The sequence below is a fragment of the Tiliqua scincoides genome, chromosome 2, assembly GCF_035046505.1.
Source record: "Tiliqua scincoides isolate rTilSci1 chromosome 2, rTilSci1.hap2, whole genome shotgun sequence".
Taxonomy (NCBI): Eukaryota; Metazoa; Chordata; class Lepidosauria; order Squamata; family Scincidae; genus Tiliqua; species Tiliqua scincoides.
In genome coordinates, this window is record NC_089822.1 from 94603554 (window position 1) to 94627369 (window position 23816).

Consider the following 23816-nt stretch of genomic DNA (forward strand, 5'->3'; position numbering starts at 1 on the left):
AAAATACTAATATACAGCATTAGAGTGTGTGTGTGTGTGATATAAATTATTATATATTATAAATTATTACTATAAATTATTATATAATATAAATTATATAAATATAATATATATTATTTATATAAACAATATAAATTATATAAATTATATAAATATAGCAAGTATAATAATTATAATAAAAATTAAGAATATTCATATACTGCATTTCAACAATACAATGGAATAGCTCCCAACTAACACTGCTGTTCTTAGTTCTTTGGAGGAAGGGTGGGATATAAATGTTTTAAACATAAACACATGTATAAAATAAATATAAAACTGTCTTTCTAACCACGTATTGAACCAATTATGGCAGCTGCAGCTCTTCTTATTTCTCAGATAAGAGGTACCTGAATGATTGCATGGAAGAAGCAAATGCCAAAAATGATTTTTCTCCATATTTTCCCCAGGATATTTTCTTCAAAAAACGAAGCTGTCATTTCTGTAAATGCTCGTCTGATGTTTGCCCGGAGACCTTTGGGAGGTTCATTGGTTACCTGGATTCATATAATAAACCTACAGTTACATACTTATTCGACTGATCTCTAAACATTATACTGATATACCTGCCTCCAGCACCAGAATAATATTCCTACAGTGCTAGCATACCATTACGGGGTTTATAATGCCACCATGACATGGTGATCCAAATGCCCCAAAACAGCTATTTGCTTGTACAGCAATAGGATTGGGCCATATACGTTTGTCTTCCAATTCCAGGATGATGAATGAATTAGCAGCTATTTGTATGGAAATTACATTTTCTACGCAAAGGAAAGCTACCAGTTTTTAACCAAGTTAACATATTGATCACTTACCCAAGGAAGCGTATAGAAATAAAAAGTTGTATTATGGAAAATAAGGAAATTTGGAGCAGAAAGAAATTGGAAAAGAAATCTGACACAACAGATAAAAATTAGTTACAAATTTGCGAACAGGGTGATTGAAGAAGAACTTATAAAATGGAAGAGGCTGTTATGGCTTTTTGTTTAAAATGGCATTTTTAAGTTCTGAGATCCTGGCTTATCAGAAGACTGCCCTACTGGGCAGAAAGAATGCTAGCCACATGTAGCATTACGCAAATGCTGAAAAGGTGGCCTGCATTATAATTGGGTTCTCCCAGTGCCTCTGCAGCTTCTCCCTTCCTCACTACTCTTGGTCTGCCTCTTCCCCCACACCCCCAGTCCTTCCCAGGGCCTTAAGTGGTGGCGCTGGGAGAGCTCGGCAGAAGTGGAGCTGCTGAAAGGATGGCCTGCATGACAATTGGGATCTTCCAGCAGTGCCCTTTCAAGCAGTGCCACTTCTGCTGATGCATCATCTTGCAGCTCAGCAGCTGATGGTGGTGCTGATTGGGGTGCTCAGTTATCATGGGGGCTAGATAAAAAGCTTCTGCAGGCCATATGTGGCCTGCAGGTCTTAAGTTTCACACCCCTGGGCTAGAACATATATGGGCACCTCTTTGATTCATGCAGTCTTGATTTACAAGTTTTGGAAACAGTGCAATTTGAAAAATAATACAGATGTTTCATTTATGTATTCAATTTTTGAAATAACGTGTTTCAGAACCCAATCCTGTGCTGTAAACATACCATAGGCAAAAGTGCCATAAATCATGTTGTGGCAGCTGGGAGGGGAGAGGCACTGGCTGGAAGGCCAAGCCAGTCAGTGCTGGATCTCCATGCTGGTGGGACAACCAGCAGGAACCCATGGCAATAAGCATTCTGCTGAGCTGCGGGAAGGTGCTTTGGGGGGAGGGTGGGGTGAAGGTGAGAAGGGGCAAAACTGGGCGGGGGGTGGCAAAACTGGGAGGGCAGGTCAGGTCAGGTCCAGGAGGGGGGTAGGAACAGTGACACAGGCTGCCTCCAAATCCTAAACCCCCTTCCACCCCTGAAAACCCTACATTGGCTACTCAAATCTACACCAGCGATTTCCCTGGTGCAGACCTGAGTAGACAGACCCATAGGGGCTGCTGGGGCACTGCAGGGGGTAATGGAACCAATGTTCCCTTATCCCAAGGAAACCTCCAGCTGCTTCTCCTGCCTTGCAGGATACAGCAGCAGCTATTTCAGTGGTTGGTTGGCAAACTTCAGTCTCGAAAGACTATGGTATATATTTCAGTGCTGCTGTACCATTAGGCAGGCATGCAGCACAGGATTAGTTTGTCATCCACTCCAGAAGACACAAAGCCTTCAGGGTTGAGATGTTTGCCAGCTCTGTCCAGTGCTACCAAACATACACTGAAATGCAGTTAATAGCTACTCGAAAGCAACTAAGTTAGATCCTGGCAGCTTCCTCTGGGACAGGGAGACTTTCCTCTAAAGCCAGAAGGTTAAAAGTGAGAAAGAAAATGTATTTTCAGAGCTTCTGTCTACTACTTTCATCATTGTTTCTTCCTGCAGGTCCTCTAGGGAAAGCCACAGAAATGGCACAGAGAGCCTTCTGTGAGAGAACTCTCTGACAGCCTGCTGAAAAGCTTTCTTCCTATGTCCCAATCTAAGTTAGGAAAGAGATGGGTTGATGTTGGGGCTCAACAAGGAGCCAAGCAGAAAACCTGATGCCAGCTAGCTAGGCAGAACCAGCCTGGGAAATCAGAAAGTAGTTTTTCCTCTGTGGTGCTTTTTCCTGCACACCAAGAGGAGGAGCTTTCCAGAAGTCAAGACTGACTCATCCTGGAACCACAAGACTATTCTCAGTGAAAGTTGGTGAAAAGTCGAATTCACTGAAGCAGCAGTTAGCTATCTCAGAAGCTGCTTCATCTCAGGCACTGAGGAATATAGGAAAGCTAGAACAGTCACAGGAATCTCCAGTTGATTCCTCAGATCAATTGCAGGTGATCTATCTTCATTGATACTAGGTTGTGGTTTACACCAAGTATCAACATAGATCACCTGAAACTGATCTGAGGAATCAACTGGAGATTCCTGTGACTGTTCTAGCATTTTATTCCTCAGTGCCTGAGATGAAACAGCTTCTGAGACAGCTAACTGCTGTCTCAGTGAACTCGACTCAGCTATATTCTGGGTGCTGACAATCATTTACTCTGAACAAGCATTTCTCATTTTACTGATATTTTTCCAAAGCTATTACCTTGACAGAGTTCTGAAGTACTGTGACAGGGAAGGTATTGCTTGGCATGGAACTCAAATACAATCGAAAATCTTCATGGATGGAGACATCTGAAAAACACAGAACTTTACAGTCAGACAATTGACAAAAGTGAAATATGTTTCAGAAAGAAATGAGCCTGTATGCTGTTGGCCAGAGGAAAATTTATTTTTAATATGCTAGGGGTGCAATCCATCAATCAGTGGATTCATTTCCTTGAGTTCTGCCAGGAACAGACTTTGCTGAATTGTGGCTCAGAACCCTACTGCTACACACACAACTTAATGTGTAATGTGAGTTTTAAAAATTTAATTGCCTTTCTTTTAAACACAATAGCATGCAAGTGAGCTTTAATATGTTGTTCCCACTGTGATTCGAGTAGAATTGTGCCCCCATGCACTCTTTCCTATAGGAAAGTAGCTTCAATTGGCTTCCAATGGAAACTTTTTTTCTAACAGGAAATAGTATAGTAGTAGGCAACCTTCAGTCTCGAAAGACTATGGTATCGCGCTCTGAATGGTGCTTCTGGAACAGTGTCTAGTGTGGCTGAAAAGGCCAATTCGGGAGTGACAATCCCTTCCACATTGGGAGCAAGTGCAGCCTGTCCTTGGTCTGTCTCCCTGGCTATGAGCCTTCCTTCTTTGCCTCTTTGCCTCAGACTGTTGGCCAAGTGTCTCTTCAAACTGGGAAAGGCCATGCTGCACAGCCTGTCTCCAAGCGGGCCGCTCAGAGGCCAGGGTTTCCCACTTGTTGAGGTCCACTCGCAAGGCCTTCAGATCCCTCTTCCAGATGCCCTTGTATCGCAGCTGTGGTCTACCTGTAGGGCGCTTTCCTTGCACGAGTTCTCCATAGAGGAGATCCTTTGGGATCCGGCCATCATCCATTCTCACGACATGACCGAACCAACGCAGGTGTCTCTGTTTCAGCAGTGCATACATGCTAGGGATTCCAGCATGTTCCAGGACGGTGTTGTTTGGAACTTTGTCCTGCCAGGTGATGCCGAGAATGCGTCGGAGGCAGCGCATGTGGAAAGCGTTCAGTTTCCTCTCCTGTTGTGAGCAAAGAGTCCATGACTCGCTGCAGTATAGAAGCGTACTCAGGACGCAAGCTCTGTAGACCTGGATCTTGGTATGTTCTGTCAGCTTCTTGTTGGACCAGATTCTCTTTGTGAATCTGGAAAACATGGTAGCTGCTTTACCGATGCGTTTGTTTAGCTCAGTATTGAGAGAAAGTGTCGGAGATCGTTGAGCCAAGGTACACAAAGTCATGGACAACCTCCAGTTCATGTGCAGAGACTGTAATGCAGGGAGGTGAGTCCACATCCTGAACCATAACCTGTGTTTTCTTCAGGCAGATTGTCAGTCCAAAATCTTGGCAGGCTTTGCTAAAATGATCCATGAGCTGCTGGAGATCTTTGGCAGAGTGGGTAGTGACAGCTGCATCGTCGGCAAAGAGGAAGTCACGCAGACATTTCAGATGGACTTTGGACTTTGCTCTCAGTCTGGAGAGGTTGAAGAGCTTTCCGTCTGATCTGGTCCGGAGATAGATGCCTTCTGTTGCAGTTCCAAAGGCATGCTTCAGCAGGACAGCAAAGAAAATCCCAAACAAGGTTGGCGCAAGAACACAGCCCTGCTTCACGCCGCTTTGGATGTCAAAACGGTCTGATGAGGAGCCATCGAATACAACAGTGCCCTTCATATCCTTGTGGAAGGATCTGATGATGCTGAGGAGCATGGGTGGACATCCGATCTTGGGGAGGATCTTGAAGAGGCCGTCCCTGCTGACCAGGTCGAAAGCCTTCATGAGATCTATGAAGGCTATAAAGAGTGGCTGTCGTTGTTCCCTGCATTTCTCCTGCAGTTGTCTAAGGGAGAATACCATATCAGTGGTGGACCTGTTGGCTCGGAATCCGCACTGTGATTCTGGATAAACGCTCTTTGCAAGTACCTGGAGCCTCTTTAGTGCAACTCGGGCAAACAACTTTCCTACAACACTAAGGAGAGAGATGCCATGGTAGTTGTTGCAGTTGTTGCAGGAAATAGTATGTGGTGTTATGAAAGCATGGCAAAGGCAAAGCATTAAACACTCTCCTCACTCCCTCAGTTGCAGTTTTGCTGTATTCTTATCCACTCCCCTGACTCAGTGCACTATTTTCTTTAAAAGAAAGGAAATTCAGGGACCAAATCATGCATTGCACAAAATGTATAGCTTGGCCCTAAGCTAATGCTCATAAAGTTTTTTAAACACTCTCAAGATATAAATGAAAGTAATACACTCTGAGTACACTCCAGTTTGATAGGCATTTTTAAAAACCTGAAATCTCCCTCTTCTGCCTTTAATATTTGCCTTCCGTGAAAGATAATGTGACCCCAAGAATTTAAAAAAAAATTACATACTTGGCTCTGTAAATGTTTTTATAAGCTCTTCCATAGGTAACATCCATGAAACAGCTAGATGACAGTTCTGCAGGAACACCCAATTTCCTGTTCTCATTGCATCCTTAATCATTTTTTCTGCAATCGGTCCTTGACCTTGTCCTAATGAAATTGACTGCACTCTGAAAGACAGTATATTTTGTCATTATTTATCTTACATTTTAGATGCCTTATTTAAACAGTTTAGAGTCTTTATACCTGTTCACCTATTATTTAGGTCTCTAAATATAAAGTTCTTGATTTTCAAATGCGGTGAGCATTCATATATCAACTGAAGTCAAAAGAAGGAGATGTAGGTGTAGTCAATATACCTGCAAAGCATGTTGCTACCCACTCAAGATTTGACCCTATACCTCTTCTGAAAAACAGTTCTGTTATCTTGCCACCAAATACATTTCACATTCAAAGTTAGTTACCTGCAATTTTTATAAATGAAAGTAAGACATTTTTACATAAGCTGCCACCTTCTATTTTTATATATTTTACTCACCTATTTTTACATAACAGCAGCAGACCTTCAAGATTTTATAGTAGAAAATCCCTTAGGCTAGAGATGTGACTTTTTTGTTGTCAAATGAACTTCTGTTCAAATATTACTGCTGTGCTTTTGAAAAAGAGCATGAATCTAAGGTAGGTCTGATGTCATCGACATATAAAAACTGAAAGGCATTTGACTTTGTTACTAAAGTGGAAGGGCAAGGATAAGACTAAGGCAATGTATAGGTTGCTTCTAAAATTTCATGACATCTTTCTGACCCAAAAGATCTGAAGCAAAAAGCAAGTGGACTTGTGTAGCTCACAGGCATAGCAAAAGAAACACACATTAAACCTCAGATGTCAGACTCATTAAGCCACTGATAGCGATTATGAGAGATATTCATCTTTACCCAAACCCCACCACTTATACTTTAAGCAATTTAGAAAATCATAAATCAAAACTTGGGAAAAAATCTTGCCACCAAAACTTGGGAATCAATTTTCTGAAGCAAAAAATAACTGAAAACCAACCTCTAGGGCTTCATTTTTACTGAGGTGAAATAACAGAACAGACCACCACTAGAATTCTTGGTAATCAATAATCAATAATCTCTTTTATATCCTGCAAGATGGCCTCCAAAAATCTATTTTTAGGGCAGACCACCATGTATTTATAAAAACTCTCCATTTATTTTGGTATCTTTTAGAATAGAATATCATACTCAAAGCCGACATGTCATACAGAAATCAGAGTATAGTAGAACATTTGAGGAAAATATATAATTCATACCTTTCTGAATATCCTCGCTCTCTTGCAAACCTCTGGAAGGCCCCCATAGGGTCAGAGCCTGTACTCAAAATAAACACTAGTGGTGTGCAAGGAGACATATCTTGGTAAAGAGTTGCCAGATCAACTGGAGGATTCTCAATGAATTGTTTCCCAAGATTTTCTATCACAAATTCAGTAATTGCAGAAACCGCCTAAGAATATTAAAATATCCAGTTTGCAAATATGAAGACTGATAACAAACACATATAATATCTTTCCTCCCAACACCAAAAGGGTGACCCCATGCCAACCAACATTGAGACAAAATGAAGTCACCTACAAATGAATGGGAAGCTGCATATTTGTGGGACACTAAGCTTGGCAGAACTTTGATTCTTCCCAAATTAAGCTTCCCCCTTCTCCTGTCCCTTCTTACCTCACTCCCCCCGCCACACCTTCTCCCCACCCTCTCCCCGCTTCCTCATGCCCTGCAATGTCTCCCCCCACCTCCCCACTCTGCCGCCGGCTATCTGGGTGAACGCTGGGAGGCAGAACGCATGCTGGGCGCATGGTAAGGCTGATGTGCCGAGCTCTGGATCAGGCCCTAAGGAAGGTGCTACTAACCTTCATGGCAAAGAGGGTAGGGAGAGTGATGATGGGTTGTATACCCTCCTTACCGACTTAGACTTCCTCTAGTCAGGCTTATGACAAGTATGCTGGGGAAAAGACTGGGGAAAACAGAGCAATGGCATAAGAATGCACAGGTCTGTGTACAAGAGAGGGAGGTTTTCCTGCTATCACCCTGACTTGTAAGAGGAACAGAGATATCAGCCTTGCCACTGCGCACAATTGGACAATCTTGCTCAGCAGAGAATCAACTCCTGCCTTGTAAAGCTATTTAAAGGCTGGGTACAAAGGAGGGACATCTCTTCTTAGCTTGGAAAAAGGACAGAGAAATCGTCCTCACTAGGGGCCCAATCCTATCCAACTTTCCAGTGCTGGTGCAGCTGCAATGCAGCCCCGAGGCAAGGGAACAAATGTTCCCTTACCTTGTGGAGGCCTCCATAACTACCCTCCCACCACCGGATGCAGCATACACCCCATTGGCACAGCTACACCAGGGCTGGAAAGTTGAATAGGATTTGGCCCTAAGGCCCCCAGGTTTGGGAATTCAATGCAGTATTTTGCTGGAGGTACCATTTCTGAACAATAACTTCATTCAGTTTACAATATAGTTAGTGTAATAACTGAGATCTATCTTTCTGTAAATTGGAAAAATCTCTATAGCCTAAGAGCCCCAGTTAAGTTAATGCTGAATCATTTGACATTACAATACTGTATATATTGTTGTAATATGCATGTCTACTTGGAAATAAGAATTCAATATGACTTAGTTCCAGGTAAGTGTTCAAAGGATTTCATAAGGCCAAACAACACATTTTGTTAAATTTTATTTGTCAGTAGGAGCAAGTATTGGGACTGTAACATGGGGAGAGGGGACCTTTTGCCCTGCCACCATACTGATGTGGCAGATGTGGCAGTACACAGATTCCCCCATGCCCCCCCCCCATATTTACTATTAACACTAAAACAGCCAAGTGCTTCAGTGTCGCCACAATTCATTCAGGTGTGCTGCTTCAGAGATACTGGGATAAAAGGAATATGTCCAAGTAAGCTACCTAGAGCTCATTGTGAGAAGGGTTAGCTATAAATGTAACTGATTATTATGATAATAATAAATTACAATACTCATGAGGCATTACTAGCTTCAGTGAATAATTTCGCTGCTTCATGGTAAGTGAACAATTCGATGTGAACTAGAAATTCTATAGATATGTCCTGCCCAACTCTGGAAGCATGAGGATTTCTACAGCATACTCCTACAGAATCTTTCCCACCCTTAGCTGAATAATGTGTGAAAACAGCAATGTTATCTTGTATGCTGGCTACAGATGTTGAATTTTCAAAGGTTATAAATTCATTGTTTTAATTAATTAATTAAAGTAATTATTGTTGGGGCAACTGTCAGCTCTCTGCATGGAGGAGGTCACAGCTGACCATACCTCCTAGTGGCAAGAGGGCATTCCCATACCAGAGAAATGGGAGCTTGCAGAGAATCCCTGGAGGCTTCTCAGAGTGCTGCTTGACAAAAGAACTAGAGGTATATTCCCTAAAAGTTGTATCTGTTTGGTATTAAAGTTTTATAATTATTTTATAATCAATATGGCCTTCTTGTGTTTTAATCCCTAAGTTATGATGATACAGATCCTTGCCTTGTCTGTTCTATGGTTACACACCTAAAGGTGACAAAAAATTCAAGTGCTGATGCCTACATGGTTGCATGCAGGGACTAGTTCTTTCCTTCCTTGAGAACTGTGTTCCTATGAGACAGTAAGATCACTTCTGAGATAGTGACTGATAGTAGAAAGCTTACCTTTTCTTCCACGAAACACTTCACCAGAATTAATTTCTGAAATATAGTCAGCCTAGCATCCCAGGGAATAACATTTCCTGCTTCATTTTTCTTTTGAATTTCTGGGTCATAGCCTTCCCAGTCTTCTGGGTTAATATGAATCTCAAGTTGTCCTACAAAGAGTATTTTAATTCCAAGACACTTTAGTTAACATCTTCCTAGAAGAAAGCCATCATTCAGGATTGGTAGCACTAGAATAGTTATAGTTCTATCAGATATGCAGTACTGCAGAAAATACTTGGAGTTAGTTCTTAACAGTTTCCAATTCTGCACACTTATGGCTTAAATCAGAATGTGCTCAGAGGAAGACAAAATTAAATCTAATGTACATTTTTAAATTAGCAACCTTACCTGCTCTTTTTTAGTAGCTGGTAGATGACTACAAGAAAATAATGTGCAATTCAACCTATTATTTGATTAAAACAGAAAGTACTGACAAGAATGTAACACTCCAGATGGGGCCTTGGTAATTGCTGGGGATCTGTTCTCTGATCCCCTCTCGCAGATACCGAAAATTGCAGATAATCAAATCTTTTGATCTTTGATCTCAGGGCTCAAAGTGGTGCTTTGAGCCCTGAACCCTCTCAAGGGCCTTCTGAAGTGTCCACCTACAGCCTCTGCGGGCTTCAGAATGGTCTTTTCAGTTGAAAAAGCTACTTCTGATTTCCCAAGGGAAACTGGTTTCTCCAGGCCTCAGAATGCATTATATGGCATAAAAATGTCACTTCTGGTTTCCCTCAGGAAATCAGAAGTGGCGTTTTTTTCAGATGAAAAGACCGTTCTGAAGTCTGCAGAGGCCACAGGCGGATGCATACAGTCTCTGTAGGCTTCAGAAAACCCTCTGGAGGGCTCAGGTGGGACCAAGTCTGGTTCAACACAGGTCTGGGGGACCCACATTGAGCCAGATTTGCAGATGCACAATCCATGGATACGGAGGCTCCACCTGTATTCTGAGTCTGCTGAAGACCTAATTATGGCTTCTTACAAACTGTGATTTGTAAATCTGGAGGTCCCTGGAAATGCATACTCTCTGTGCAAATTCCCCCTGCTGTCTCCAATCTGCCTTCACCACAACTTATTGTTTCATTTGCATCAATGTTAGCCATGGTTAATGCTGTTATGAAAAAGCTCAGCGGTCACAACATAGTATGCTGAATACTACTTTACTGTCTGCAATCAGGAAGAGAACCTCTTCAGTAAACTCCTGATTCTACCATTGATACACTAAATAAAGTGACATCTAGTGCCTGAACCACATAATGATACTAATCCCAGATTCTGCAAGGCCATGGGGCAAGGCTGGGTACTGGGTCCCTAGTTCCTATGCGTGTTCTGCAGACCCCTTAATGACTTACTGGGTGGTGGTGATGGCAACAAGAACAGCACCAACTCCTCTTCTATGCCCATGGGGGTGAAGTAATCACTGCTGAAAATCTTAGCATTGACTCTTCATTCCCATCTTCCAAGAGTGGGAACAGAGAAAAGTCACCACCAAAACACTTTGGTAGTAGTTTTTCAATCCCATTCTCCAAGGATGATGTAACCAACAGGGAATAACAGGAATAGTTTTATGGGATATCGCAACTAAGGCCAAATACTGAACAGGGAATACATTTTCTGCATGTAAAATGTCAAAAACCATACTTCTAATTTGGTTTCATTTGTGTGAAAATGAGTTTGGAAAGTTATGCACTGGAACGAGCTGGAATCCCTAGCATGTATTCACTGCTGAAACAGAGACGCCTGCGTTGGCTCGGTCATGTCGTGAGAATGGATGATGGCCAGATCTCAAAGGATCTCCTCTATGGAGAACTCGTGCAAGGAAAGCGCCCTACAGGTAGACCACAGCTGCGATACAAGGACATCTGCAAGAGGGATCTGAAGGCCTTAGGGATGGACCTCAACAAGTGGGAAACCCTAGCCTCTGAGCGGCCCACTTGGAGGCAGGTTGTGCAGCATGGCCTTTCCCAGTTTGAAGAGACACTTGGCCAACAGTCTGAGGCTAAGAGGCAAAGAAGGAAGGCCCATAGCCAGGGAGACAGACCAGGGACAGACTGCACTTGCTCCCGGCGTGGAAGGGATTGTCACTCCCGGATTGGCCTTTTCAGCCACACTAACGCTGTGCCAGAACCACCTTTCAGAGCGCGATACCATAGTCTTTCGAGACTGAAGGTTGCCAATATACTTGTGTGAAAATGAGTTTGGAAAGTTATGCACTATACTTTGTATTTTCCAGGTGGATATTTTTATGTCCTTTCCAAATGCTCTTCACTGAAGAACGCATATAGTGTGAAAAATCTTTATAACACATACACCTTTTCAACTCTGAAGCAATTACCAAACCAAAAGGATGAAAACTTCAGGTTTCACAAAAAACACAATCACAAAGGAAATTGAATAACTGAAAAGAGTTATCTTCCAGCAAGGTATCACAGAAGCAAGCAAAAAATCCTATCATGTACAGGTGTTTGGAAAGAAAAGTCCTTTACAGTCTCCTTTCTTACTGATCACATTACCTAACGTAATGCAAATGTGCTCGGACAGTATGTCGTCTTGAATTCCATCAAAACATGGAAGTGTTTCTTCTAAGTCACAGCACATAAACCAGGTATTTTCTTCAAGCCAAGGAACATCAGGTTTGGAGGGCTTATCCTATTAAAAGAAAACAGGTTATGTCAAGTAATGTAGGGAAAGACTATATACAATGTATGTTTACTTACATCGCAATCCTATACTGTATTTGTTTACAGTCCCATTGTGTTTAGTGGTGCTTACTTGCAGGAGAGTGTGTATAAGATAGCAGTTTTTATTTATTATTCCACATATGAGTGCAGCAGAAAATTCAAAATTAAAACATAATCAGTCTGAGTGTTTGACATCACAGAAAAAACTGCTCATATCCAAAGCATGCCCACTTGGAAAGCGAATTTCATTGAACTTTTCACTGAAATCAAGAACTTTTCAAATGAACTCTAACTACTATTATAATTTTTTTTTTTTACTACAACTGCCTATCTGATCCTAATGATTGAAAATAAGTAGTTAAAAAGAATTCCAGAATTAAATATCCTGAGTCAAAATAAACAGAAAAAATAATTGACAGACCTACAATGCAATACTAAGGTAGCCTGCAAAAGGCTACAACTGCTGCTACCCTACTATCAATTTCACTGGTGCTATTTAGTTAACATCCTGTGCTCTGGAAAGGCCTGACAAGGTATAGTATGGGCACTTTCATCTGTTTTCCCTTCACTGCCTTTTCTATGGGCCTCTATCAAATTTGGTCTTGTGAGGGTTGGTGGAGTACAGAACCTAAATATGTCTGTGTGTTGCATGAACTTAGTGGGGATGAACATTTTCACTTGTGTCTGTAGTACTCAGGAGCTATGAGGATTACACAGACTATGGACCATAAAAGTTATTTGCAATTTAGTAATGTTTGGTAAAACATGGTGATCATCGTCAATTCTAATCAACAGGGCCGGCTTTTAGGTAATTGGAGAGATTTTGCCCAATTGAGTCCTGTGCATGGTGGGGGCCCCACACTGCCCTTCCATCCACTGCTGCTTGGATTGGTCTGAAACTGGATTGCTTATGAAGCAGCTCCTGCCCACTGCTGCTTCCAGCTGGCCTGAAATTGATGCCATGTAGGTGGCAGCATGCACGCCTCACTCTTTCCTCACCCTCACAGCTCCTGGTGCCATCCTCTCCCCAGTCTCTCTCTGGAGTGGGCTGCTGCAGACGGTGCAGCAAAGGCTGAAAACTGGGGAGCGATGAAGGCTGGGCACATGCTCCCTCTTCCCTCCGGTTAACCTCCCAGGCACCTATTCTGCACAGCTACTAAAGGTACAGCAGTGCTATCCACTTGCACAGAAGTAACTTCTTTTTTCTTGGTCTGGCTCCACTGAAGCTAAGAGCTAGCAAAAATTAGCAGAGGAGCCTCCGCAGAATTAGAGGGGGGTCCCACAAAAGTGTTTCCAATTGGGCTCCACAGCCCCTAAGGCTGGCCCTGCTAATCAATATTGCATTTATGCAAGAGATATCCTGTTCTTGGAGATAGAAAAGGAATTGTTATTAGGGCTATGCTCTCCTACTTCCATTGCACAACTGCAAGGCCTTAAGCAGTATTGTTGCACCACTCTGAATTGTTGCACTACAGTTCATGGTATTGCACTGGTGAAACTGTCATTGCGCTATATTGGCTTTTTATCAAACTTCTGGATTATAACAAAAAGTTGAGATACCAACTCATTTTATACAACCTCTTAACACAAAAATTGAAATCTCAGGAATGATAAAAATTCTTCTAAAACTACCTCATCTAAACCACCAGATCCACGGAGGAAGAAATTCCATTCAATATCACTAAGTTCTTTTCTCTCTCGCATGATATCAATACACAGCATAAAACTATAGATGAGTTTGTGCTGCTCAAAAAGACCTCGGGAAACATTGGTGTAAGTTGCATAGAGGGTCTGACTCAGTAGTATATCCAGTCGCTGTTCTAGGACATCATTTTTTTCAGATGTTTCAATAGTTGTGTTAAATAGCTGCAAAAAAATGAATAAATACAGCTTTAGCTCATTCATTACAAATGTTCATAAAAAGAGTCCCTACAGAGAAAAGTTTGGTTTGAAGAAAAAAAAAACTACATAATCCATTGCTGTTTAATTGCATCACTACACACAATACATGCATATCACTGGATTTCATCACTCAGCATTAGGTGTCTCAACTGAATGTGTGAACTGCCTTCAGTAAAAAATATTGTTTTTGAGTTGACATCAAGTAACAACAAACACTCTAACAGTGGGGATTAATCCATGATGGCTTAATCACATCTGCAAGACTTTATGAACATCCTAGGGTTTGGTAGTGGCTGCTGAAATGGCAGCTACACTTCCTCCCCAAACTTGTCTGGGTGAATAGTTCCTCAGATGGGAGACAGAGTCTGAAAGATGTTAATATAGCTTTAACATCACAAAGAACCATGGTTTAATCATTATTTCATGGAATATTCATGAGCCTGAGTAGTCACGTTTACCATATATGCAAGAGGGGAGGCCATTTTAAACTCCTGGTACTGAGTTTAGAACAAACTGGCTATAACGTCCAAATATAGCAAATCCTGGCTTGTTCTAGTCAGAGTTTAGAACAAATTAGCCAGGATATGAAACTGGAATTCAACAAATGTCACATGAAACCATGATTAAATGCTTGGTTCCATGTTGGATCTGAACTGGATCACAGGGGCCAATTACACATAGAGTGTAACGCACTCTATGTGGGGCTGCCCCTGAAGACGGTTCGGAAACTACAATTAGTACAGAATGCGGCGGCCCGTGTGGTCACCGGAGCCAGGCGGTTTGACTCTGTCAGCCCGCTTCTCCGGGGGCTGCATTGGCTGCCCATTCGTTTCCGGGCCCAATTCAAGGTGCTGGTTTTGACCTTTAAAGCCCTATACTGCTCTGGGCCAGGATATCTTAGAGACCACCTACTCCCGTACAATCCGGCTCGCCATCTCAGGTCATCAGAGAAGGCCTTTTTGCAAGTGCCGCCACCCAAGGAGGTCCGGGGGGTGGCTGCAAGAAATAGGGCCTTCTCGGTAGTGGCACCAACATTATGGAACTCCCTTCCCCTTGACTTGAGAATGGCTCCCTCTCTTGAGAGCTTTCGGCGAGGCCTGAAAACACTGTTGTTTAAACAAGCCTTCTGATTTCTGGCCTTCTTAACTTTTTATACATCTTTTAGTTTTACAGGCTTGTTTCCTCGGTGATCTGCTCTTTTACTCTTTTAATCTGACTACTGTTTTTATGGCCCTGTAGTGTGTTTTTAAATGTTTTTATCTGTCTGTATTAATGTTTTTTAAATTTTATTGTTTTTAATATGTTGTTAGCCGCCCTGGGTCCCGTTAGGGAGAAGGGCGGGATAAAAATAAAGTTTTATTATTATTATTATTATTAGCAAGTTCAAGATTGGTGCAAGATTTAAACAGAGTTCTTCCTGACTCATGGCTCACACTAAAAGGATTACACACTAATAGGTGAAAACCAGGCCAAACAATAGGAATATCCTTGAGAATTAGCATTTTCTCATGTATCTATACTCAGGTTACTTCTATTGTATTTGCATGCATGAATGCTAATAAAACTTGGCTTCTGACCGGCCATAGTCAGGTTTGATCTTCAGGCAGCAGACAAGCATGGCTGCCGGTTCAGCAAGTTTGAAGCTGGCTTCGGAGAGCAATCTACCAGCCTCTCAAAGAGGGGTTGCTAAGAATAAAATGTGCTAGGAATTGTAAACCACTTTTTACTCTGAAACAGTTGAAATAAATACCTGTATTTATAACAACTTGGCTCTCTGCCATGCAGTATTGCTACTATCTGATCAATGAACCGTGAACAAATAGCAATGCAAGATGATGTCCAAATTCCAGATCTATATTTACAGCTCTTCTAAGAGCATTTACTTGTATTTCAGATTTGTTCACTGTAAAGTAAGAAACAAAACTGATTGCTTCTTAAAATAATAAAATAATGCTCAATTTGAATTAAGTGCTCCTGTAGCACTTAAATAAACCTGTGCCGTTAACAGTCTTTCAAAACTGATACCTTAACATCTCTGTTGCTCGAGTTCCAGAGTGCAATTATTATACTAAGATAGCAGGCTTCCACACAGTTGCTCATACACAGGACTCAACTGTCAAGATCTAAAGAAATGCAGACCTGCTAGATATACAAGAAATGCAGATCAGCAAGATTTTGTGTTCTCAAGTAGTAGCCACTCATGCCATTCATGATATGGCATGGGGATGTTGTGGGACAGAGTTCTGTTCTTTAAGAAACTACTGGGCTTGCACAAACCCTTAGGAACACCTAAAAGAGTCCTTTGAATTTCAGTGAAATTAACTTGTGGGAGATTTACAATGGTATTGCCTGTTCACTCAGAAGTAAACCCCAGGAAATGTTTATTAGGTTTACGCCCAGGAAAAGGTGCATAGGATTTTGGTCTTGGGAACACACATGTGTTTGCTATCAGGAAAAAGCTAATTTGAAATGACTCAAAAGATAAGGAAAAAGCCCAGACCTGTTTGAAATACTTTAAGGAAAATTGATACATTGGATCAATCTCTGACAGACTTGCAATCACAAAGTACATGACCGAGCCTCGAGTAGCAACAGGGCGGTATTTTTCACGGGCTGCATTTATCTTTTCTTCAGTAGTTTCAGCTTCCACAAGCCTCACTTTAATGGCACCAGATGTAACCTAAAAACATATTTCAAATAAGCTTTCTGAAAACTCACAAATTGACTCCTAGAAGAACACCACCACCACTGCCAATTCCATCCCCACCACCAAATACTAAACTTTAGTTCTTCTATCCCTTATGGCTGGTAGTTGCAGAGAAAACCAGCAGTTTATTACAATGGTTGAAATGGATTACAAAGAGCTGAAGAAACTCTATAAAATTATGCTATTTTACAGCGCCATAAACAGGTATAGGAGGGAGTCTCTTTAGTCATGGCTCTGCTTCAGAAAATCAGGAAAATAATGCTAGCTTCTTCATAGATACTCAGACTACAGGAAAAAAAAGAATGTATACATCTTGTAACACCATCACTGGTTAAAAACTAATTTTTCAAAAAAATCTGTCACTTATTGGTCTCCAATCAACAATTGATTAACAAGGTCTAACGATTAACAAGTATAAGGTTTGCAAACGTAAGCCACATTCCATATAAAATTTACATGAGGCTTAGAAACAGGATCAACATCAGAGGTTGGGGACCCATGAACTTCTAGGGGCCAAGATGGTTGAACCCTGAAGCCCCTCAATGGAGCAGGTGGTGGTTGCACTAGTTGTATGCAGTTTGCACCACAGCTGCACCACAGCTTCTCATCTGTAATTGAGCTTCCTTGGAGCACCACGCAGTAATGCAGGGGGTCTCTGAGAAAGCCCATTTACAAAGGGCAGATGAAGAAGCTGTTGGGTGCTCATCATCTAGCAAAGAAAATGGAAGGATCTTTGGCCACATATTCAGTGTTGCCTCTGCTCCTGGAAATATCCCCACTGGACTTTGGTGGGGTCAGAAGGACTAAGAGTCCAATCACTGGTCATTCTGCCCAGTGACCAATGACGATGGCTGAACCCGCCTGGCTACCCGCCCAGTAAGCGTGGGGGTGAACCAGTGCTGCCATTAGGGAGTGCAGACCACACCAGGTGACATGTATGGGGGCTGACACCAATATTGGCCAAAATTTTTAAAAACTTGGAATGTCAGAATAATACATCATGTTATATATCATTCAATGTGTAATTTCATGCAGAATGCAGTGAGACAAATCATGATTAAATATCTCTATTCTATCAAAGGATATAGCCAATAAACCAGCAGGGGTGGGGTGATGGTGCATCACTGCGCCCACTGCCCAGGGCATTGCCCCACCCACTGCACTGGAGGAGGTCCATCATGGGGGTGACATGCTGGCCTCCTGCACTGGGTGACGCATCCCTAGTGACATCACCGGGGTGAGCAAAGAAAGCAGAAGCAAGCTGGGGGTGGGTTGGTATGCACATATACACACAAAAGGGATCCAAAAATCCTCGTGATGCAGGTCCAGTGGACTCTGATGCTGATCCTAACCAGGCCAATTGCATAAAATAAGACGCAGGTAGGATTGCATACGTGCTGAACTTGCCATGGCAAAAAAAGTTCAGTACATCCCATCCAACAGAAGACTAAGAATAGGCAGCAGGAGCACAAATTAGTATGAAATATTTCCTGTATGTAAAATTTTGCATTATCGCAGATATCTAGTTAACTTTTAATCATGTATTTTTAAAAGGCCTCCAACCTTTGATTCTTGAAGAGTGTTGATAAGTTCTTCCTTGTCCAGAATATTCCCTTCTGATGTAAAAAGCATTTTTAGAATTTTGTCTTCAATGGCTTTCAGCTGATTTTTATCAGAATTGATTCTCACAATGAGTTGGTTTCTTTGATCTTCTAGTTCAGGCCTCTCTAGTCGCACAACATCACTAGAACAAAAGTTAAAGTGTACTGTTAATAAGGTGAAACCATGCAGAGTTTTATTATCTTAACTTTCTGTTCAGGGTATCACTTTGTTTTCATCCATTTCCCAGCATTCTAGGATAAAAAGTTGCTCACTGTCTGTAACTTTTCATGTCTTCCTGGAAGTAAATAGGAGGATATGTTCTTAAAATTGAGTGTTGGGAGAGTAAGGACAGACAAAAGAAAATATTTCATTACATGGCATGTGGTTGGTTTGTGGAACTCCTTGCCACAGGATGTGGTGACGGCATCTGGCCTGGATGCCTTTAAAAGGGGATTGGACAAGTTTCTGGAGGAAAAATCCATTACGGGTTACAAGCCATGGTGTGTATGTGCAACCTCCTGATTTTAGAAATGGGCTATGTCAGAATGCAAGGGATGCAAGGGAGGGCACCAGGATGCAGGTCTCTTGTTATCTGGTGTGTTCCTTGAGGCATTTGGTGGGCCGCTGTGAGATACAGGAAGCTGGACTAGATGGGCCTATGGCCTGATCCAGTGGGGCTGTTCTTATGTTCTTACGTTCTTATGGCAAGAACTATGTAGTTGTCTAAGGTGCAGGGGATATTGCAAAACATGAAGTAAACAGCATTTTGGATATGTATAAAATATATAAGAAGGAATGGAATTACTGTAGTTGCTTATCTCACAGTTATGGTAAAAAATAACAAAGGGTGCAACCCAGCTTGTGCTGGAACAGGCAAGCCTTGAGGCTTGCGCTTTATCCAGCACAAGATAGGGCTACAAAGTGGCTCAGCTGAAGGTAAAGGGAAACTCTTCCCCTTACACCTGGGTAAACCAGTGCAGCCCTATGGATCTCCTTGGACTTGCACCACCTCCTGCGGTGGCATAAGTCCAAAGAGAGCAGAGCGGCTTGAAGACTCACTGCTCAGGGAGCGGGGTTGGGATCCAGCATAACTGCTGGGTCCCAGCCCTGCCTCCCACTCCTCACATGCCCTCCACCTGCCCTCCCCCCACCCCAGCTCCCTCCCGCGTCCTCCCCGCCCACTCCAGAGCCTTGTGTCAGTTGAGCTCTCCCTTTAAGCCGCCATGGAGGCTGGATGCAGCTTCTGTGCACCAGTGCACCTCTATGCACTGGTGCAGCTTGCTCTAGAGGAGGCGCAAACATGTTAATGGCATGTTTGTGACCCTCCTAGGTTGGCACAAGACACTTGCGCCAGCCTAAGTCATTCTTAGGATTGTGCTGACTCTTTTGGCACCTTAAGGACTGAGAGCCCCATCCTGTGGTCGGTGGCATGGCTCTGTGCCACTGACCACAGTCACAAACGTGCCGTAAGACATGTTTGTGGGGCTCACTGCTGGGCTCCCACCGGTGTTAGCCCAGCACTGGCTGGCGCTGGGCTAGCGTGGGGTGGTTGCCCAGGTTCTGCGGCTCGGCGATCTCCCCGACCGCAGAGCAGCGGAACAGGAGGTGGGGGCGTGGATGGGGGCGTGGAGGAGGCATTCCGGGGAGGGGGGGAGGCTAGTGGGGGCAGGTGGGAGGCGTGCCAGGGGGGATGGGTGGGAGGAGGATCCGCAGAGCTAAGCTCCGCAGGATCCAGGGCGCACATGGAGGGCTGCACGTGTAGTGAGTGAGTAGCCCCATTGCGGGGCTGCTTACCTTACTCAGGGGAAGGGGATGAACGTCCTCCCAAGGAGCCTCCCACGGTAGCATGGGAGGCGCAGGATTCGGTGGCAGCCCTTTTTGGTGCCACCGAGCCTGGGCGCTCCGGGCAGCTCAGGATTGGGCTGCCTCATGTTTATTTCAGCACAAACATTTATGGACTACAGTCTAGTTCAGGGGTGTCAAACTCGTTTCATACCTAGGGCCGAATGGCATTCATGATGCTTACTGAGGGCCGGAAGTGATGTCGTTCGGCAGGAAGTAATGTCATTACTTCCTGCCTAACTGTCATGTACAGTAATGTACATTAAACAACTCATAATGAAAAATAAGCAGTTTTTCTCACTTAGGAATTCATTAACTACAAATGACAGAAGAGAAAGCAGGCAAATCTTTTAGCATATTTCAAGATATGGGAGCACCCAATTTTCGTGGGGGCTGCCCTTTCAGCAGTAACACCTCAGCACTGCTCAGCAGCTGAGAGCCTGAGGGCCAGATAAAAAGCTTCCGTGGGCAGCATCCGGCCCCGGGCCTTATGTTTGAAAGTCCTGGTCTAGTTCATCAGATGCATGGCATGAAGTGGGAAGATATATACATCAATGGATATAGAGAAAAATATGTGAACATTGAAATACAGTTTTAAGATGCAATAATCTTTGGTTAACACACAGAAGAGGAATATAACATATAGCAATTTACATGGAGGAAAGTGATCTCAGTTCTCAACTTTTGAGTCAAGTATTCATTTACATATTGAATTATTTCTTAAAATAAGACTTGTATTTGCATTTTGTGAACTGTATTATAAAATGTAATTATTATAAAGGAAAATTATTAGCTTGGGGAAACATTTGGGAAACACATCAGCATCATGGCTACACTTCTTGCGCAGATTTACTGAAAAATCAGAATAATATCTTTTCAGACATCAGTCTTTCATTAGACCTTCTACTGACACTAAAACATACTATAGGATGGCAGGCTGAAAACCAGTAGGGATGCTTATGAACTCTACCTCTTCCTCTGATTCCATACTACCACTCAACCAGATGTTTACTGGACTAGAACAGACCAATGCACATGAGATCACATTTCTTTTGGGTTTCTGTTTCTGGGATGTATGCTTATTCTAAGATTTAAACGAAAAATAAATCTGATCTAATTTTTTTTTAACAGAGCCTATAGGAATGTAATTGTGATCCTGCAGAAATAATTTTTTAAATACCTAAATCTGGGGTTTCTCATTTGATACGTGACACTGTGGAGAACGTTTATCTTTTTAAAAGTGCCTAGAAACAGCCATTTTCATTCTTTTCTTTTTTCCTTCTTTAAAATAAAAAGTAGGCCAATACACAAACTCCCTTGCATCTATTTATACCTTCATAATAGGACAAATACAGTTAGAATTGCTCATGTAGATGTATTAGTTCTTATCTTCAATTATTTCATTGTGTGGACAGCCTAGCTCAAGGCTAGGAGCTATACGTATAAACATACTATATCATAATAGCATATAGTATATGCAATAAGCTGACTAGATCAGAATTCCTCAAAGCAGCAAGTTACACTTGGCTCTACTCACTTGCACTGAATATCCCATTAATTTTTCCTAACACATGATTCCGCAACTGGAAGTCTCTTGGCAAATTTACCCTTTTTCTTTAATATAAACAATATTAAGTATGCAACACCTACTGAGATGTGAAAAATATCAGTGATGTAGCAATCTAGTCTCCTGGGTATAATAGTTCAAAAATCTACACAATTATACATTTAATTTCTTATGTAACTGCTTTCTAGAACAACTGGTAGAAAATCATATGTTATTACATAATGCTTCCCAAACTTCTGGTGTCTGGGGCCAGGGCCTCCGAGAGGAATTTTATCAGGGGGTACAAAGTTTATTTTGGGTCCCTTCCCAAAAAAGAAGGGGAAGGGATAAAACAGAGAGGGGAAGGGTGCTGACAAGAGTGGGCAGAATAGGACAGGGGAAGGGTGGCAACAGCCAGAAAAGTATTTGGAGCCCAGGGCTACTGGGCAGAGCCCAGGTCTTCCTGCCTGGCAGCTAGATACAGAAATATGGATAACAAAACCCACTCCTAAGTCTCTCTAAAATCTTTTAAATATAGAAAACATTGCAGAAAATTAGCATCATCTTATTTTGGCTCACACTGGAATGGGAAGTGTCCTGTTTGCACCAAAACATACTTCTGGAGCAGCTGTAGCTTTGCAGCTGTGTTTCTGGGCTCCTATACACTTCTTCATGGCAAGCGGATCTACATGCCAAAAAGCTAATGTAGCAGGCCAGTTTCCTCCCAGATTTGACACTGTGTTAAGGAGCATTACGTATGTATTCCTTGGCCCAGCTTACGGTAGCAGCAGCTGCAGCGTAGCCAGCATCCCACGCAGGCAGTGAATCCAGCTGAGATAGGAAAATATAAGAACCCAGGAAATTTCTGGGCTTTGGCTCCTGGACCCTCTTTTTGACCCTGGGTCTGGGTACAAATTACCTCGCCCTCTCATGGGCCCTGGTCGGGGCACACTTTTTCTGAATTAAATCTGAAGGCACACTTAACTCTTGCTCCTGAAAAGAGTCCCTGCTCTCACCCTTCCTAAGAGAGAGCAGGGACTCAATGAGCATTATCCTCTGCAGACTGGTAACTCTGCCACATCTCTGTATCAGAAGGAACTCAATGATTCAATTGCACCTGATGCAGAGAAGGGGCAGAACCGCTTTGTCTCCAGTGGAAACTGACTGAAAGTAGGCAAAAATATAGCAATAAATCATGCAGACACAACAGGCATCTCTTCTCAGATGCTTTTGATTCAAAGGAACCTTTAATTTCTCAGGGCACACTGGTCATTCTCTCATGTCACACTAGGTTGCTCCTGCACATAATCTGGAAATTACTCCTGCAGTGGGTACAAGCACAAAAGACCACACCACACTTCAGCAAGTCATTCACACATCATTGGTGTAGCTTCAGAATGTAATTGAGAAATTTTTCACATCCCAAGCTGGTAACACCTGAAGTGGCTGACAATCAGGAGTCTGGTTATCATCAGAAAAAGGAATCTCATTATAGACTCTACTCTTTTTCCACGGCCAGACCCCTCTCCAACATAACCATAGCTACATCACAAAGCCCATGAATTCCACCTGACAAAGAAGTCACCAATATGCACCCAGAGAATACAGAAATTAGCTCATGCAGAATACATCAGTCACTGTTAGAGGTGTTTGTTTCCAATGAGTAAGATAGGTTTACAGCCTAAGGCTGCAATCCAGAAGTGCCCATGGGCCAGCGCAAGTCATAAAGCACGTTTGTGCCTCCTTAGGAGTAAGTCGTGTTGGCGCATGGAGGAGTGCCAGCATGTGGAGGCTGAACCCAGCCTCCGTGGCGGCTTACTCTTTGAGCCTTGCATTGGCCTGGCTGTGCTGGGTGTTCCTGGGCAGAGGGAGGGTGGTCCTAGGGGCAGGTGGGTGGGGAGCGGGAGGCGGGGCTGGGATCTGGCAGTTACGCCAGATCCCAACCCCCATTCCCAGGGAGATTGGGGTGGCTTCAAGCTGCTCCACTCTCCTCGGACTTACGCTACCTCAGGAGGTGGCACAAGTCTGAGGAGACCCATAGGGGCCAGGGCGCCTCACCCAGGGATAAGGGGAAGAGGTTCCCCTTGCCTCTGGTTGAGCCACTTTTGGCCCCTATCCTGTTCTGGATACTGCACAAGCCTCTTGGGTTGCCTGTTCCAGCGCAGGGTAGGATTGCGCCCTAAGTCTTATGGAACACAATGGGCTGGGTAAGGTAAATAACACAATTTTCAAACA

At 42.9% G+C, this 23816-nt stretch overlaps 1 protein-coding gene across 1 annotated transcript in view; it reads right to left on the reverse strand.

Annotated features, from left to right (window-relative positions):
- DNAH6 (dynein axonemal heavy chain 6) overlaps positions 1-23816 on the reverse strand; it is a 192545-nt gene that overhangs the window by 38327 nt on the left and 130402 nt on the right. Inside the window, exons 59-67 of the mRNA XM_066618431.1 lie at positions 18155-18335; positions 16385-16564; positions 13615-13848; positions 11815-11950; positions 9260-9411; positions 6847-7037; positions 5541-5701; positions 3127-3215; positions 390-536 (exon numbers count right to left, since the gene is read on the reverse strand). Coding sequence (XP_066474528.1) covers positions 390-536; positions 3127-3215; positions 5541-5701; positions 6847-7037; positions 9260-9411; positions 11815-11950; positions 13615-13848; positions 16385-16564; positions 18155-18335 — 1471 coding nt within the window. The remainder of the gene's footprint in view (positions 1-389; positions 537-3126; positions 3216-5540; positions 5702-6846; positions 7038-9259; positions 9412-11814; positions 11951-13614; positions 13849-16384; positions 16565-18154; positions 18336-23816) is intronic.